This window comes from Amblyomma mixtum, chromosome 7 (assembly GCF_055824585.1).
Source record: "Amblyomma mixtum isolate Tamu chromosome 7, ASM5582458v1, whole genome shotgun sequence".
Taxonomy (NCBI): domain Eukaryota; kingdom Metazoa; phylum Arthropoda; class Arachnida; order Ixodida; family Ixodidae; genus Amblyomma; species Amblyomma mixtum.
The window spans coordinates 117,074,335-117,093,554 of NC_143018.1; the positions used below are offsets into that span (position 1 = coordinate 117,074,335).

The 19,220-nt window shown below is 46.3% G+C and overlaps 1 protein-coding gene across 1 annotated transcript in view; it reads left to right on the plus strand.

Annotated features, from left to right (window-relative positions):
- The window catches only part of LOC149337296 (sodium- and chloride-dependent GABA transporter 1-like), a 36,149-nt gene extending 18,438 nt beyond the window's left edge, over window positions 1–17,711 (plus strand). The window contains exons 10-14 of the mRNA XM_089554382.1: window positions 1,304–1,432; window positions 4,207–4,306; window positions 9,378–9,478; window positions 14,113–14,268; window positions 17,355–17,711. Of these exons, the coding sequence (XP_089410508.1) occupies window positions 1,304–1,432; window positions 4,207–4,306; window positions 9,378–9,478; window positions 14,113–14,268; window positions 17,355–17,711 (843 nt within the window). The remainder of the gene's footprint in view (window positions 1–1,303; window positions 1,433–4,206; window positions 4,307–9,377; window positions 9,479–14,112; window positions 14,269–17,354) is intronic.
- The last annotated feature ends 1,509 nt before the right edge of the window (window positions 17,712–19,220 follow it).

Below are 19,220 nucleotides of genomic sequence, written 5' to 3' on the forward strand. Positions count from 1 at the left end.
TTTGTGACATTAAACCCCATAAACGAAACCAAACCGATTCGTTGAGCAGGTCCGTTGCTAGAGTAACTAAGGTTAGCTAGCCCCGCAGAACAAATTTAGTTAGTCGCATCTACCCCGTAATGTAGAAGGTTAGCGATAATTGCTGGATCCAGTGGCGATCGGGAAAGAGGAGGAAACGCTCCATAAGAGGACAATACGGAGGGACGCACTAACTGTAGCAGAATAAGTCATTTTCCCGCCCATGTTCAACGCAAATACTATCGAACTGAAGCACGTAGTGCTTCAGAATGGGCAGCCCATCAGTGTAGCTAGAATGTGCAGAACATTTCTTGTCCAGAAAGTAAAGAAAAAGTGCAATTAAATGGTTTGTTTATTGAGGTTTAACGTCGCAAACCAACTCAGGCTATGAGGGACGCCATTGTGAAGGGCTCCGGAAATTTCGACCACCTGGGGTTCTTTAACGTGCACTGACATCGCACAGTACACGGGCCTCTAGATTTTCGCCTGTCGGATAAAACAAGATGAAGATATATAACATATATATATATATATATATATATATAACAGTTTACCGATGCTGATTACAAGAAAACTGCACTCTTTCAATAATATTAAATTGATTTGCTCTGCGCTTGCTAGCACCACCAGATGCGGAAGTCGTTGCGCATTTTTTCACACACAGAAACTAACTGCAGGCATTCCTTTTGTCGGTCTGGTTATCAGACCTCTTAGCGCAAAAAATGCCCAGTCATGAACTCATCTTTCTTTGAGCCGCAAAAAAATGTATTTCTCTTTCAAAGAGCCTTTATTTGATATGACGAAACCGACAGCAGCGTGAATCCTTATGTTACGGAAGTAATGTCAGAAATCTCACCTGTCAAAAGTAATGTTATGCCATCTTATCAGCAATGCGTGTAGACTTCAGTCCACAATCGTGTTTTGAGGTTTGTTGTTAGAAGGGGGGGGGGGGGGGGGGGGCTACGGCAAGCCTGATTTTTAAAATATGTGGAAGGGAAAGCAAATCCTTCTTCTACACACTCCTTGCATGATAGTAGAGCTTCACATGTGCCCTATCTTCCCACCCATACGACTCGCAAGTGCACACAGTGCATTTAAGACTTTTCTTGGAGAGTGTGCCTGCAGATGACTGCCGCAACAAATTTTACTGCCAGGAAACACCTTGGAATAGATTTCATGGACAGCAGCAGTATGATGTATGATGCTCTCAAAGAACAACTGCCACTGTCACTTCATTGCTCTCATTCGGATGTCTGTAGTTTATTGTTGCGTATTCTCCTCTCAGATCGCCTTCGTGGAGAGCCTGTTGACTCCACTGAAGGACAGTTTCGACTGCCTCCAGAAGCATCGCACCATGCTGGCAGCCGCGGCCTGCCTCTTCGGGTTCGTGCTTGGAATTCCACTCACAACGCAGGTATGCGCATTGTGTACACGAACTTTCTACTGCCAGTACAGTCGAGACGCACCAAGGTAGAGATGTACGGAAGTAGCCCGATGTCTGATGCCTGTGCACAATGATATAGTGTGCGTCTCCGCTTGGAGATTGCGCATGCGCAGCACACACCCGGGTGCTCCGGTAGACGCCTACGCCTGCACGCCTCCGCTTGCTGGAGCCGTGTATTAAAGGGACAGTGAGGAGAGCTTTATTAATATTTTTTAAAGCAAAAACCGATAGTTCGGCATTTCATGGCTTTGTTGCCACTTGGGCGGCAGCGAAAGATGCATTTATCTCTAAGAAATTTGGATTCGAAGTTGAAAAAGTTCTTCCCGCCGCTCTGATTCAAACATCGGATTCTCTTATGATGACACAGGACTAAGTGACGTGAAACATGACGTGCAGATGACGTAACGCAGACTCCGTGATTTCTGCGGCCAGCAGCGCGGCCTAGAAGCAGCCGAAAAGAAAGCTACTACCGGCCGCACGTTGAAGGCATCTATCGGCTATTGCGGCCGTCGCTACAGTCGCCTCGTTTACGTTTGCACCGGCGTTTTGCCAGCGTTACGATGGATCCCGCTCTCGAAGTCAACAAAGTTCTCGCAAATAGACACCTTTAGCATACCGTGTACCTTGTTCCCGTTAGCGGAATACCGGGAGCCCACCTACCGCCGCGGAGCAGGCGCTGATTGGTCCCGATGCTACAGGATCGCGCGTAGTTGCCGGGTGCGTGGCGCCATCTGGCGTCGTCAAGGAGATTTGCGGAAACATTGGCTGCTTGGCTGCGCCTCAGTGATTCGTGGCTTCTTGTGTCCTAGTGTGTCTAGAACCATTCGTTCTAGCAACACTGTTTTGTCCTATGAAGTCATCACGCTTGTACTTGCAAGTTTGGCCTGTGGCGGCGATACCTGTATTTTGGTTCTTGCTCTTTTCTACGTTACAAGAGCTTTGTTGTCAGTATGAGTGGCGTTTTTGTAATCAGGAGCTGGTATTCTGTGGATACAAGCCAACTTCAATTTCTCCTCAGTGTCTTTAAACTATGCAGCTTAGCTTGAACTATATTAGGCCTTACGCAAGAAAGTAACAATGTGGAACTGTATTGAAGCGCAGCAAAGTACCTGGACAGGGCATGAAAAAGGGCAGGGGATGACTGGAGGTGTCATAGACTAAGGAGTGGATAGCAATGGACAGAGAACATACCGGATAGACGAGATGAGAAAGCCTTGTGGGCAAGGATGTTCACCTGCCCAGTGGTGGCTATCAGAAAGCCACTGAATACGGAAACATACTGATCCAGAAAAACTGAAGATGTTCCGTTAGTGACCTCATTGTATCTTGCACAGCTAGCTGAAATAACAATGACTGACCAACGCACGATTCCCTGGTGACGTCAAGGCGACATTGTTTGGTGCCCTGTATAACAGGCCCCTGATCACAAGGTTCCAGCTTCAGCCGGTGTGTAGCAGCTCTCTTTTAGGCAGAGCGCATGTGTAGAGGGAAAAAAGTGTCACAGACTTCAGAAAATTTACAATGCATAGTAGCCCCTCCGTAAACAGCTTCCAGGGAGAAGCACCTGATGCAGGAGAGACCCACATGGTACTTTTGATGAAGAAGCTCCATTGATTTCTTAGCGCGAGTGGGTGAGAAGAAGCAAACTTCCACCTCGACATGAAAGAGTTCGTGGATGCGACCACTGCCTCGCAGTATGGCAACCACCACTCTCAACAGTGTTGCAGGTCTGTTGGCCTGCGGTATTTTACAACAGACTCTACATTTGCAGAAAACAACAAACATAATGTGTTGCCTCCTCTCGTCGCCATCACCTCTTCATATTATTTCGAAATCGCCAGTGCATCGACTTGGCTCAGTGGGAGCGTCTTATTACGCAGTGCGGCCGCTTTAGGCGCAATAGCTGCCACAGTTCTGTACAGCAGGCTGTAAATGCTTTGTTATATTTTGCGTAATAAATCGGAGCTACGACATAACTACGCGTAAGGTGTGTCGCTATATTATGCTTTGTAGTCACGCAGAGCTGTATCTCCTGTATCTCATCGCAATACTTGACAACGCGTTAAGTTTAATTATGACTCGCTGTGTATAATAATAGCCCAGCATTGTGCTCCGGCCCGGATACTGATGCGCGGCTATAGCAAAGTTATGTTTGTTATGGCTTTTATGTATGGTTTCGCTTAATATTTGTCAGCAGATTGTTTGCGATCATTGTACTCCATGTTCTACCTAGCTCTTGACCACAGTGCCGTTTTAGTGCTTTAATGGGTTGCTCCCTTTCTAATTAGTAGGCTATGCACTGCCACGCAAAATAAACTCACAAAAGCTATTATAATTTCTTCATTTTTAATCATCCAACTTCATTAAGTGTGCCTAAAATACATATTGGTGCTGTTTGTAGCTATTACTTCTATGGCGGCTGCGGTAGGATCGCTAAGATATCTGTCGAGAGGTTAGCCGGAGAGCAAAGCGTAGAAATGGAGCATCAGGTATTTTGAAGCACCAATTTTCCTCGTACTGTTGTGTTCAGCATAATTCGCAAACGATACTATAGGGGGTAAATATGGGTCGAGCATCTCAGGAACGCTAGGAAATGAAACCAATTTCTTTGATGTCGATGATATAAAATAACAACACATAGCTATTGATACAGGAATAAAATAAGAGCCATTGGATTTTTTTTCTTTTTGAAGAATAGAAAAAGCTCTCGAAATGACCGACTCATGCACTCCTAAAATTTGCAGGGAGGCCTGTACATACTCAACGTCATTGACACCGAGGTTGGAGGAGAGTTGCTTCGATGGATCGCAGTCTTCGAGACTGTTTACATAGCCATCGGCTACGGTACGCTTGGCAGTACACTGTTAAATTAGCAATGCAAATTCTTGTACATGGCCAGGCGTATTCCAACTAAGCATTTATATTTGCGAGGTGCCATAAACACCTCGCACAGATAAGCTGCGCAAATTTAGGTTTTTGAATAAACGGAAACCGAAGAAATAAAATCTTCCGCAAAGATAAGAGCTAAACTCTCTAACTCAGAATGATTTTAAGGGCTGATCATAGTAGTTCTATCTCCTCAGGTATTTCACGAAATTTTCAAAAAGTATTCCCAACTTGAACTGGCCTAAGAAGTGCTCAAAACGTCGGACAAAACGTAAGAACGGATCTGCTAATCAACGCCTCCCAAAAGAGTCCTTCCAGGCAATAGGCATATCATGTCTTCATGGTTTTGTCATAATCATCCTCAGTACATCCCCTGCAAGACAAAGGTTATCCTGTATCTCTTCAATTAACGTGGTCCAGCGTCATCTGCGGCTAAAGAGCTCCATTTCTTCCTGCTTGGTGCTGCACAGAACATCCGGTTAAATGGGGCTGCGGTTTAGTAGCCTTTTGCCGCTGTCATTGAAGAAGTGACAGAGGTTGGATGAGGCACTACTACTAAAATTCACTATGGAGCAGACAACTTCAGCAAGAGTAAATTGGAGTGCATATTTTTCGGAAGAAAAGTGTACACGCTTTCGACGCCCGTAGGTAGAAGAGAAGCGTGAAGGTTTGAAAAAGAAGCTAATAGAAGGAAAAGTTAAAACAGAAACTAACAAAACAGAACGTTCATGCAATGTGAGAACGCTACCAATAATCTAGTCAGGAGGCGCTACTGGAATGGGTGCTATTCAAGATAGCGATAATGGCGACGTGAAGCCGGCTCACGCTGTTAATTTGACGTCTGTCGTCGAAAAGCAGAGACAAGCTGTTTGGCATCTCAGCAAAGACCTGTTTATTGGCGAGGTTTGCACAGGTCTTCGGCATGGAACGAGAGGCTTTATGGTGTCGGAAAGGTGTGATGCACAAATACATAAAGAGAAGCGACGCGGTCCGCGATAGTCCGGCAAACGTCACCTGTGACGCTGGCGTTTTCATCGTTGTCGATAGAAGGTTGTCAGCATAAGGTTGTCAGCGGAGGTGTCACGCTTTTTCCAGTCAGACCAAAAAAAAAAACTTTTCCGCACGATGGGATTTTAACCACCATCATTCCGTTCCGCAGCCGAGCGTGCTAATGGCTACGATACTTCCTGCCAACGCATATATAGTTCTGCTTGCCTAGGACGCTGAAGAGTGATTGCAGAAATGCGTCGACTCAGACGGATGCCTCCCAAATTCCCTCCAGTGTCTCCAGCATTTATGATTCACAAACAATTGTGTACTTAATTAACATCGTAACCACACATTAGTGACTCAAGCAGCAACACCGCTCTAAAGGCTTTCGCCTCACCGCATTTTAGGGCAACAAAGTGCCCCCCTGAATTTTACGGTACATTCCCGGATTTTGGAGCCTATCAGTACCAAACATTGAAAAAGAAAGCTTTGCTAGCGATCCTTTGTTCCCTGAAACATGCAACAGCCGTATATAGTTGTTGCATATTTCAGGGAACAAAGGAGCTGATGCGCTCCGAACCCCTGTGGCCAAGCCGCTGCAAACCATGTTTATTAGACGCAACCAGCTCGTGGGGCACTTAAGCCTTTATCACTGTCTCCGCGTATATTCCTTAATTATAGAAATTTGGGGCATATGCCACCATCACGAGCTGCAGTAGTATGTATATGTTTACCATACCCAAGCTTAAACCTCTGAACTCCTGGATTCAGAAAAAAATGTGCCCATTGGCGAAGCCGCAACGTTTTGAAATGCATGGTTGCTTCAGCTCTATCGATCAAATTTTAGTTCACACGGTTTAAACTCCAAAGCAGGATTTCTTCTCCGAATTTTTTTTTTTTACAGAAATAAATATAGTGCGCTTCCTTTCTCGATTGAGTATCCTGCATAGTGCCCCGAACATCTGGCAGTGGATGATGTCATTGGGCAAAAATATCTTCCAGTTATTTTTCCTGTCCTGGCGTCGGCGGACTCTATTCATGAAAACACCTATCGCAGGAAACGAGACGACAGAAAGAGCACACACACAACAAGCGCTCTTGTTGTGTCCTCTTTCTGTCGTCCCGTTTCCTGCGCTAGGTGTTTTCGTAGATAACCAGCAGGCCCAAATTCGCGCCTTAACGGAAATTTTTTAGCCCATTAACACTGATGTGTTAATGGGCTACGTTAGGACGTTAGGAGGAAAAATCCTTCGTGTCGTCAATCTCCTGTACAAGACTGCTCGGCAGCGGCAGCGAAGTGACACCGCTGTCAAGAAATGAAATCAAGGTATGTCGTCATAAACGAAGAGTGGAGGGGTTCGCGGAGTGCCATCTGCGCTCAGTCAGAACGTCTGGAAAGTTTGCAGTACTCTGTGGTTGGTGCGTCGAGTCCAATGAGAGAATGCATGACGTGGCTAAGGGGTAGAGCAGCGGCAAGGAGCGCTTCCCAAAAAGAAAGAGGCTCTAACCCCCGTGTTCATAATCTGTCTTTACTTTCACTTTGTCTTAACTCGAAAGGAGACTTTCGTAAAGACTGCGGAAATTAAAACGTAAGGGAAAGGTTGTGCCTCGTTTGAGAAACCCACCTTTCGGCAGCTTTGCGGACAGCGCCGTTCCCCGCAGAAGGAAGAGGTATGGCAACAAGGCTAAATAATATTAATGCTTCCCTCATAAGTGCATGTACTAATAACTTGTTTCTATCCTCTGGAAAGCAAATAAGCATACTTTGTTGCTGTCATTAACATTTTTTAAACAAAACTAACTAGCGTGAATCTATTTTCACACATGTTTCCTCTTGATCTAGCTGCAGGGATAGGCAACCGTCGCTACAAGAAGCTTTGTTGAGTCGACGCTGGTTTTTATTGTTTATTTTCGTGTGGTTCACCTGGCATCCGCTATATCCGCCGCTGAAGACGTCGCAAATATCGGACATACCTTTATTTTATTAAGCGACGGGTTCACAGTAAAAGGGTTACGAGAATAGTACCTTTATTGCAGCGCTCGCAAGTTCCGAAGCGCCCTCAGTCACGTCATCGATGCGAAACCAGCTAGGCTTACCGACTACCAGGCCAGCTATGTGGCAGCTCAGTTCGCCGCCGGGCGTGCTCGCAGGCGGCGTCTTTGCCGAAAGCTCGGCTCTTGCGCTGGCAGCCTTTCTGATAGCATGGCTGTTTTGTCGTTTTTGGTGCGAACGTGAAGTACACCAAGCCTGCTGGCCGACCGGCCAGCCTGTATCCCATCCGCCAGCGTCACAAAAATGAGCGTATGATGGTTCTTGACGTATTTAATAAGCCCTGGGATAGAGAAATGTGAAAAATATACTATTTTTTGTGATTTTTCACCATTACTGAGTTGCTGGTAAAAGTGACAACTCGCAGATGCTGCTGGCCCGCCGCTTTGGAACGGCTCGCCGGCGTACACTAGCTTAGCTTCCGAAGTCGTCTCGGAACTTTGTCCAAATTTTTAGTTTATTGTGAGATCATGCCGTTGACAGAAAAGCGATATCAAGAGTAGGCCTCTTATTATAGCGCAGGTGACTTCCAAAGGGCCGTCCGCTGCGGCTTCGTTCGGAAACAGGCTATGTAGGCCTTGCGAAGACCAGAACAGCCAGGCAACATGCAGCGCAGTTCGCCTTCCGGGGCGCCAGGGGGCGGCTCCGTTGCCGAAAGCTCGCTACTTGCGCAGGCATATGCTTTCTTCTATTTGAGTAGAGGAGGCAGTCTTTCCGATAGCACGGCTGTTTTCTCTTTACTGGTGCGAACTTCAAGTACACCAAGCCTAGCAGCGCGCTCAGGCGCTACTGCGCGGTGGAAAAGCGTGACACCGGCTGCGGGCAGAGGTTGAGTCGAGCGACGCATCCATACTTGCCGCTCATTGTGCCCCGTTTGCACTGGGGCGAGACCTGCGGCGACCGCTCCGGTGCGCTGGCCAAGTTTTCGCACATGTGTCCCCTGCTCTAGTTTGTGCATATCTTCGGTTTCGGGAAACTCAATCAGCGCCGGTAAACGTGTTGCTGCAAAGACGGCGTATCAGAAGAGAAACCATGGGCTGGGGTACATTGACGAGGTAGCCGGTGAAAACTTGGGAGTCCCCGCATCGTAAAAGCAAAGGGCGGTAGCTGTCGCAGTAGCGGCGGCACAGGGCAACTTCGTACGTCAAGGTAGCGGTGCAGCGGCCTATAGACAAGAGTTCGAGCAGGGCAGGCTCCGAAAAGCGGTGCCTAGCGAGAAACTCTGCGTCGAACAGCTCCATTGGGTTCTGGTGATCCCACAGCTTTCGCCGTGCCGGCCTCCCGTGGTGGGGCACTTTGTCCTTATCGATTCCTTTCATTAACTCCGTGAACTTGATGAATCGGAAAAGCTGTAGCCGTACTCTGTCGTCATGTTATACTGACGAAAGGAGCTTCTAAAGGTATACCAGAGGCTAAGTTTGCGAATGCGCCCTTTTCCAGACCGACTGCTAGCGCGACGAAAGGTGCAGTTTAAGGGTGAGGTTGGTTTCTGAAACTCTGGATGCAGCCGCGAAGGTAAGGACCTCGAAAAGGAATGTAAAGTTTGCTTTGTGAGTACAGGGATAGGACGGGTGCGTGAGCACCTTAATGGCCCTTGTGGAGCAGAGAAAGAGGGCTAAGTGACTTCTAACGCTTTGACGTTCGGCTTCCCAATGGTCTGTTAAGAGTTTGCAAATTTTCAGTCGTCACTGCCCTTGCGTAACTTGCAATCTAGGCCTCCGCCGAGTAGCCAGACAAGTCTTTTTCAAGGAGTACTTTGGTTTGGGCCAGCTGTTTGATAGCTAATCTTGATTCTGAAGACGGCGCTAAAGAGACAAAAAAGGCACAAGAATGCGCCTGTCCCTTTGCTGCTTTTTGAAACAAAACCAAGGAAGAGTATATAGTATCAATCTGGTTAGTAAATATTATTCATAGTTGAATATTATTCATAGTTGCATAATTCTGATGAAATTATGAGCAACACATGCATTCTTTTTATTTTCCGCTCAGGCGTAAGCAGACTAAGCCTGGATGCCGAGTTCATGATGGGCTCCCCAACAGGCTGGCCCGTGCAGGTCTGCTGGACGTATGTCTGCCCCTGCCTTCTAGCGGTGAGTTAATGTACAGTAAATTTATCTTAATAACGCGAATACACGCATGTCACTACCAACCAATAGCAGAACCTCTAAGTACCAATGGGTGCGTCGGTTGGAAGTCAGTTTATGTTCAGCAGTTTTTTTCCCCTTTAATAGTACGGCTAAACAATGACAACGATTGAAATCGGTTGAGCTTGCGTTAGCCCATTCTGGTGGGTTGTTTTGACTTCCTCTGACATCGATTGTACGCCTCAAAGATACAGTGCAAACAAACCAAGAAGATCTGGACAAATGGTTCTTGTTGGCACGCGTGTTCAGGCGCTGAACGCTTAAAATCATCGAGGGAATATTAAATGTTCGGTACATCCCATTTGACAGTCGCATACAGTTGCTGCGAACGCAGGAAGCTATTCATAGGCCTTATTTTACAGTACTGTGGGAGAGTCGGCTACCATAATGACTATGTTCCCCCAGAATCTCTCGTGACTCTGGTATTGTCAAAAGTAGATGTTTAAAATATCTCCATTGCGTTACGCGGTGTTAGGCAACATTTGCTGCTAGTTGCTTGTTTTTTTGCTAATTTTTCATGCCATGCATTGTGTGTGCGCAATTGTTTCCAAAAGTACGAAGGGCCAAAATGAAACGCTTCTAAACTAGTTGCTGATATCCAGGAAAGCTGGGCAAGCCCATTTGTAGACATGATCCTCTGAATGTTGGTAGATAGTGAAACGAGGACACCAATACTCTATTCGGAAACGACGCACCTGCAGCTTGCTTCCAGGGTGTCAGGTTAGTTAGCCGTCGCCATTATGCACAGAGCTCAAAACGCCCAATGCGCTGCTTTCCTGGAGATTCAGAAACTAGCGCCTTCTTTTGGTCGCCACTAGAATCAATGGGGATATATTAAACTCAGGAAACTAGAGATTCCCGGAAACTAGAGACTAGAGATTCCCAGGGGTAGACGTGCAGGCTAGTTGGTGAACCATGATTCTTTAAAACAGCGCAAAAGACAGGGACACAGATAGAAAAGACACACACAGCGCTGACTCACAACTAAATTTATTCGTGGAAAATACATGTATATATACATAAGGCAAGATGCGCAAAAGCGGCAAACTGGTAACATGCGCCAAAAAAATTGAAAAAAACCTAATGACGTGTCGCGCGCCTTGCCAAATACGCCCGTTCTTTTTCAGATAGCGCAACTATGAACTTATGAACAACTATCGGCCTGTGTCACTTCAATCTGCTGTAAGGTAATGGAACATGTTATTGCGAAACATATCATTTTTTTGGAAACAAACGGACTACTTTCTGAATGTCAGCATGGCTTCCGTCGAGGGTTTTCAACGGTGACAGTTAATTGAGACAATACATGACCTTTCTAAAGCTATAGATGACCGGGGACAGATTGATGTTATTTGTGTAGATTTTGAAAAAGCCTTTGATAAGGTTCCTCATGACAAATTACTCCTGAAAGTGCGAAGGGCTGGCATTAATGGAGACATCCTTAGATGGATAGAAGCGTACTTGGCGAAACGCAAACAGGCGGTACGTGTTGACAATTGTGAGTGTGGCTTTTTGGATGTGTATTCTGGTGTACCACAGGGTTCTGTGCTGGGGCCGTTGCTATTTCTAGTTTATATCAATGACGTAGTATGTGCTGTTGGAAATTCTGTTAAACTGAAACTATTTGCGGATGATTGTCTCATTTATGCACCTGTCACATGTGAAGGAGATCAGATTAACATTAACCAAAACCTGCAGGCTTTTGCACTTTGGTGTGAGAAATGGGAAATGAAAATCAACTTCAATAGGACCACATTTACCCATATAACTAACAAACGCAATATAATTTCTTTTCAGTACAGTATTGCAGGTCACAGTTTGGTTAATGTTAGTACATTCAAGTATTTGGGGGTGTCAATTTCTCACAACCTAAGTTGGCACAATCATGTCGAAAATGTTTGTGCGGTGGCACATAGAAAACTGTTTTCTAAGAGGAAAGTTGGGGAGAGCAACGAAAGATGTCAAACTTTTAGCATACAAATCTCTGATACGGCCTTCTCTAGAATATGCATCTGTAGTATGGTCTCCTCGGCAGAAGATTCTTTCAACGGAAATAGAAAAGATTCAAAGACGTGCAGCGAGATTTATTTGTTCAAAATACAGGAAAACAGATTCGGTAACGGAGATGTTAAACTCATGTAGTCTAGAAACATTAGAAAAAAGACGTAAAAAGCAGAGATTAAAAATACTTTACCAAATCATTCACGGAGAAATTAACATCAATAAAGAAAAATATCTGCAGCCTCCAGGTAGACTAAGCTCCCGCCTTAACCACCACAAAGCGATTCGGCCCTACTTGACACGAACTAACGTCTTTCGCTGCTCATTCTTTCCGGATGCTATTGAGCACTGGAATAAACTGCCCGCTCACGTTGCTGAGTCTACAGGTGTAGCCGCATTCTTGAATGCACTTGGGGATTCCGTCTAGGCATGGGATTCTTGTAGATGGGCGCGTAACTGATTGTCCAATATTGCTTTTTGTATAGCAGGTGGTTCTACAGTGGTGTGAACTGTGTTGCGTGTCAATGCTCTCTTGTATTGTATGCTCAAAGAAGCTTGTTCATTCATGGTTATATATGCATTTTTTTTTTGTCTCTTCACTTTCCCTCCCTGTAATGACCCTCAAATGAGGGTTGACAGTATTCATAAACAAATAAATAAATAAATAAATAAATAAAATGCTGCGTCAACTGGGGAATTCTCATGGCCAACTCTTCCCCATCGCAGCAAAATATCACCTATAAAATCTTTCCTGCGCTCACAGCAACCATGATCGAAGGCCATAAAATATCCATCGGATGTACCGAACAGTCTATGTTCCAGCCCTGATCTTGAGCTTTCACAGTCACGCCATACGTACCGGCAGCTATGTAAACTTGAACCTTTTGTCGATATTTCCCGGGCTTGCTTCCCCAAATAGAAATGCAACTAGTTAACCTCTTGTTTTAGAGAGAATGACATTGAATACATAAGTTTCGCTGCTTAAAAGCACGTCTTATAAAATTGTGTCAGAAATAGGTTTTGCCAATGAATTTCACAAGAACTTTATCTCTGAGGCGTTACCTGCTATCCTTTTATGGTGCTAATTAGAACGACTGAATTGAATTTTTTCCCAAACATCATGTTAAATTAAGAGGGATTGACATCTCGCAATTCAACGGCGACGGGAGACCCACCAGGTGTCTCAAGAAATTTTATAACTGCCGGGCTTATAGATCACGGTTTATGAGATTTAACGTTCGAAATGTCCTAAAGCTTTTTAGGAAGTCGTAGTGGAGGGCTCCGGATATTTTCGAACCCCTCGGGCTAATTGACATTGGAACTGACATTGGACACTGCACCGTTTTCCGCATTTCGCCTCTATGCAAAGGCGACTGACGCGGTCATGATCGCGCCCACGTTTTAGGCATAAGTCTGAGTGTTTGGTAAACTAGTACTGTGTTTTTTTCAGTCACATTACTCGTTTTCATAGTCCATGCGGCGCCTTCAGAGTTGGCCTTCACAGCCTGAAGTGAGCTCCTCGTTATAGAACCCAATGTGGAAGTCATTATTCGTCGCTGTTTCTTCGGAGCATGACTCATTGTGCTTGTATAGATCTTGAACACAAATCATAGTAATATACGGTTTTGTTGGTGTGCTTCAAGAGGCTCACTCTAGATATCTTTTGTTTCACTTAAAGGGAAGCTGAAACGGTTTTTCGAGAATTCGAGGTTATTCAATAATTCGAATCTATCAAGCTTTAAGGTTGGTTTTGGTTTTATGGGGCTTAACGTCCCAAAGCGACTAAGGCTATGAGAGACGCCGTAGTGGAGGGCTCCGGAAATTTCGACCACATGGGGTTCTTTAACGTGCACTGACATCGCACAGTACACGGGCCTCTAGAATTTCTCCTCCAAAGAAATTCTAGCCGCCGCGGCCGGGATCGAACCCGCGTCTTTCGGGTCAGCAGCCGAGCACCATAACCGCTGAGCCACCGCGGCCGCCAAGCTTTAAGGTAAACCATGCAAAGTATTTTTGCACTAGAATTTAAAATTGTGATATAATCGTCGATTAAAACCGCGACGATGTTTAGGCTTCTTCTCAGTGCGTTGTAGGAGTGCGAGGAAACTCGGCAGTGACGTCATTGTGGCAGAAATTTCAGATGTCCGCTGCTTACGCCTGCATGCTGCTATGCGTCGTCTAATGGCGCCAAACAATGCATCGTGAGCTTCACTTTTAATGGCGTCGGTTTTCTTCCATGGAATAACCGTTCCTTCGCTGGATACGTAGTGCCGTCATACGTGACGTCATTATCGGGGCCTCTGCCTGTGGCTGTGCGCTTCAAAGAAGCCTGAACGCCGACGACAACTTTATTCGGCGATTACGCCACCGTTTCAAATGCTAGAACAAAACAATTTCGCAGGCTTTGCCTGCACATTTCACACATTCGGCCACCTTAAAATCATCGAATTCTAATACCGCTTCTGCTGCCGTTTAAGTTATTTACCTCTGTTTTATTTCACCCCGTGTCACAGCGACTTTCTTGTTTAATCGTCCGTAACTCACATGACAAAACCGTCTTCGTGCTCTTCCATTCGCAGATGATCTGCGTCAGCAGCCTCATCACGAGCGAGCCGCTGACTCTTGGAAACTATATGTACCCGAAATGGCTGCAAATCTTCGGCAAACTGCTGGTGGTCTTCCCAATCGTGGCCGTGCTTGGAGGGGCGCTCGTCCACTTGGTCAGATGCAAAGGGGTGAGTCAGAGTTTGGGATGATCCAGTATCGAGCACACATCCTGCAGTCTGAGTGGGAGCAGCAGACGGTAAAAATGAACTCTTCGATGGAACTTCATTTCCATCAACCTGCCTGTGCGTCAGTTAAAACTCCCTTTTTCTATTTTGCATACTCGCGTGTTTTAAATCCTTACATGCAAACTAGGTAACGGCAATCAGATTTATTTCCGTTGATCCCAGAGGTCTACGAGTTTTGAAAATCCAAAAAGTAAAGCACTATATCGAAGTTTCGAAAGATGAAATTTGAGGAGATGATGCAGCGGTTGTGGCAGCTATCGTTTTTACTATAATGTGCATTTCTCTATTAAGCCCAACTATTCAGACTTCTCTAAGTGGAGGAGGGAAAGCTGGTAATAGTACCTCTCATCCCCTCCCCCTGCCTGTCTTCAACAGACCACACATCGTAAGGCTCACGTGAGTCTTATACCAACACAGTACACATGCATCCAGGTGACATAGAATGGATGCTTCGCGTAATTCTGATGACAAACCTAACTTTTTATCTGCGTAAGAATTGACTGTGTCGCTCTTTTTGTCTATATCGATGTTTGTTCGCCAGCCAAAAACTCACTGACTGGGGAAAAAATAATTTGCACGGAACACAAATTTTTCCTGGCTACTCTAATGAAATTTACGAACGCAGCAACAAAGCGGACTGCGGGAGGACCGTCTACAAGGAACGGCGGTGTAGGCAATCCTTATAGGTCCGCGAATAAAGTTGCTCTTTCGGTGATCACTATAGCGTTTTCTTGTGAAAATGGCAGGTGCCAGCGGTATCCGTATTTCATTCCTTGGTCTTTTCGATCTTATCAATACTCAGTTTTCACAGGAAGCAGCCTCGTTGTCATCAACACCTGATAAACAGGATCAGGCTACCTTTAATTCCTCCTCACGGTATCTTAAATACAGATCTTACACAAAACGAAATCAGCGGAATCCGCTTTACAGGACAAGGGCTATTATAACGTAAGGATTCCTCTCTAATACGGTCACTTTTCATCTACAGCGCAACTTTTATGCGCCCATTCCCGGGTTCCGTGACGTAGGGCGATGCTGGTGCAATAATGAGGGCGCAAAAAGAAAAGCGACGGAAAAGGGCAAAGGGATTATAGCGGTGTAGCGATGTGCGGCTCCCTCTCCCCAGATGGCGCCTATATAGAAGGCCTCACTAGCGGCGTTTACATGACGGGGTTGAGTTGAGGAATTGAGTTGAAAACCGGTTACGGGGTTCATGTAAACACGGCAGAGTAGGCTCCGGGAGTCGAGGGAGCGAGTCCAGTCAACTTCGCTGCAGGGGGTGGGTTGACTCGCTCGACCCCAACGGCAGATGGCATGTAAACCGGACCGAGTCAAATGCGAACATGTTTTTCGCTTGCGCCGTCGCGCCTACAAGACAGTGGTGCCGTGCCGCAATCTTGGAGGCTGCCACTGCTGCGCTGCTCGACGCTTAGTGTCGCTGCAACTCAACCGGTCTCGACTCGCTAAAACCGAGTTCATGTAAACACGCAGTGGTCGAGTTGGGCTGACCTTGCTCAACTCGATCCCCTAACTCGACCCACAACTGTCGGGTTCATGTAAACGACCCTGCTATGCGTTCCTCAGCGGCCACTCATAAACCCGCCGCCAGAGCGGAACAACAGCGGAGTGGCAACAAGTTCACGCCGTTCGTAGAAACAAAGCGGATGTGCGGCGGCGCTTAGACTCCAGTGCGCACGCGGTTGCAACTGAGGGTATGCTGCTCCGTCGCGAGGATCCAGGACTGTGTACTGCCGATTTGGAGGCGACGAGGCGGAAATCTTGTATCTGAAAATTAAAAGTTTTATGTTGTGCTTCTGGCACATACTCCGCGAAACCATAAAGACCTCGTGTCGCAGAAAAGACACTGTCGCCGCTGCCGTCGGCATGACAATCAAATGCAGACTGGTAGAAAATGTAGCTGTTACATGAGGCTCCCATAGATGGCGCCAGCCACATCAACCAAGCATCAGAAACCCCTGATGCACGCATGGCGGGGGAGACACGCTACCATTACGCCACGCAGGCAAGTTGGTACGGCTTTGTTAAAGCGGGGCATCATATGTATGTCGTGTGGTCTTTCGCATAATAATTCTGATTGTGATTGTGTGCCTACAATGTTTTAAAGTGAGCCTGTCGAAAAACAGCCCTCCACAGCTGCGCTGAATTACGCATGGCCGGGTATGGCAAACATTTGCGATTTTTTTATCTTCAAAATTCGCAGAATTAACGACATGCTTCATCCATCCCTGTGCTTGAGTTGATAACAAGGAGAAACGCGGCACGCTGATGATTGAGCTAACCACAGAAGAAACTAAAAATAAAGAAAAAGGTAAATCTGAAATGAAATAGATTGTTATTTTAAACTGGACGCAGCAAGTAACAAGTATACAGTATAAGGACACTTTGCTGAAATTCCCGCAGCCTTGTGGACCAGTAAATTCATAAAACAATGATTTGTCCTCCACCCTGATCACCGTAGCCGCGTATTTAATATGGTTGGAAAGACATCATTCTTGATATCTAAAAGTGAACGAGAGCTGGGGGGGAGTGCAAGTTAACTTTCCTGAACAATGTTTCGACAAGAAGAAATGTCTTCGTCTGGGCCCACTAGAAGACAACTCTTGTTCCTAAACATTATTCTATAAGACTAGGACAAATCCTAAAACTGGTTTTTGAGGAAAGTAAATGGCGCAGTATGTCTCACACATCTCGGCGGACACCTGAACCGTGCCGGGAAGTAAGGCAGGAATGTGGGAGTGAAAGAAGAAACAGAGAGATAGGTTCCGCAGTGGAGGCCTCCGGAATTGAGCACACGGGCGCATTCGGCGTTTCGCCTCCATCGAAACGCGGCCGCCGCGGTCGGGTTCGAATCCGGGCACTCCGGCTCGGTAGACGAGCGCCTTAACCACTGAGCCACCGCAACACATCCCCTAGTTGGAAATCCAGGCGGGCGAACATAGCAGTGGTTCCCGCCGTTCGTTCATTTTATTGCCCGTAAACACGCATAACACACGGCTTCACGACCGCAGGACTTCTCCGAGGCTACGAAACCTCGACCTGAATGGGGTCCTAAGGACCCGGATACCCTTACGCGGTACCGACTGTTCCTCTTCGAGAGGGGCATTGTCCCGCCCGGAATGACCAAGGACGACCACGAGCCGCTCAAGAACGCGGCGGCTGTTGATGCCGACTCTGAGGCCGCTGCCGTCGGTCCTGAAAAGCCCGAACCGGAATCGAGTGGTGCCCCGCCCACCCCACCTGCACCGCCCGTGGTTGGCGCTGATGCGCCCGCTGGCAATGTCGACGATGCGCCCACTGGCAATGTCGACGATGCGCCCGCTGGCAATGTCGACGATTCCATGCCAGCTGATGGTTTAAATGCCTAACTGAACATCCCCTTGCAGAATTCCTAAATATATACCCGCATTTTCTGTCTTATTGGTCCAAGTCTATATGTGTGGAACTTTTTAAGGAAAACTGCGCAAAACAGACGCCCTATTGGAGAGGAAAACCACAGGTTTGTACAAGAGTAGTGCACCAATAACACTGCGCCTGCGTCTAATAATTACTCGGATGGATTCCTTTTTGTTTCAGTAAAGTTCCAAGTTGGCGTTCGTATGTGTTTCCCCTCCCTATGTTATGTATGTTTTGCGCAGTTTTCCTTGAAATGCTCGCTCACTGACTGGCCCAACCGTATGCGCTGCCCGACTTTGTGCGGTGGACTTTCTTTGCATAAACGGGGTTAAGGTTATCCCAGCAGCAGCCGCCCATGGACAGCTTTGCTTAGGTGGGCCTCTGCTGTGTCTTTGGGGCAGGGCAGCGGGCGTCGCCGGATTTGCGCTCCACATTCCGGAAGTCACGTGGTCTGATTGCCGCTAGTGTTACTGGCCTGCATGAGGTGACTTAATTTATATGAATGACTTCGGTTTTTTTCAGCGGCGGAGCCCAACAGTGAATGAGGGTGGAAAGATGGAATTTAGGAGCGTCCCCTTTGAAACAAGTTGGCGGCAGTTGCCACAATCCTCCACCTTATTTCAGGCGCACCATTCGACTTATGGTATTGTCTATAAATTCGCCAATTTACTTCAAATACAATTTTTAACCTTGAACTTGTCCCCTCACGTCACCGCCCTGCTTTGGAGCCACCAATCTTCCTATATCTTTTTGCTAACTTCTACCACAGATTCATTCACAGTTCGTTGTTATCTCTGAATTTAGACCTCGGGGAGAATTTCTGAGGCTGCATCGACATCCGGATGATTACTGCCAGATTTTAATATAAGCTTCTAGAGGCCTCACATATTGTACATCTGTCGTCTTGGTTAAGTTTGTTTTTGTAGCTTCGCGTTCTAGGACAACGTGACCTAGCGGTAAAGATTGGGGCTCTGCGTTTTTGAATTATTTGAGGACGAGTGCTTCCTGATTTAACTTTTCCTATTTCTGTACAGTTCTACAGTCTGATTATTTTTCATTGAAGTAATCCAGTTTTACCTTTCGCGTTTTGTACCTGCCTTTTCAAGTTTATTTCTTGGTCCTTGCTTTCGGCACACTTACTGGTTAGTCTCCTGGTACTTTTCTGCCAAGCTGTGCCACCTCGGGGCAATTAGGATAAATTCCGGAATTCTCTGCAGCAGCGATGACCCCCTAAAACTTGCGGTAGGACGAGTTCATTGCTTTGACAAGTCACAGCTGTCCAAGTACCTCCTTTATACTAGAAAGTGATGAAAGGTAGGCGACTTTTCTTTTGTATACGTGAAAATGAGAAAATGAGTAAAACACTTTTTAGGCTTCGGAGCTGAATCACTTAAGTCCGACATCAACATGAGGCTCCAAGATTGATAACTTGGAGCCTTGGGTACCTTAGATTGACAAAATATATTTTCATTACAGATTTC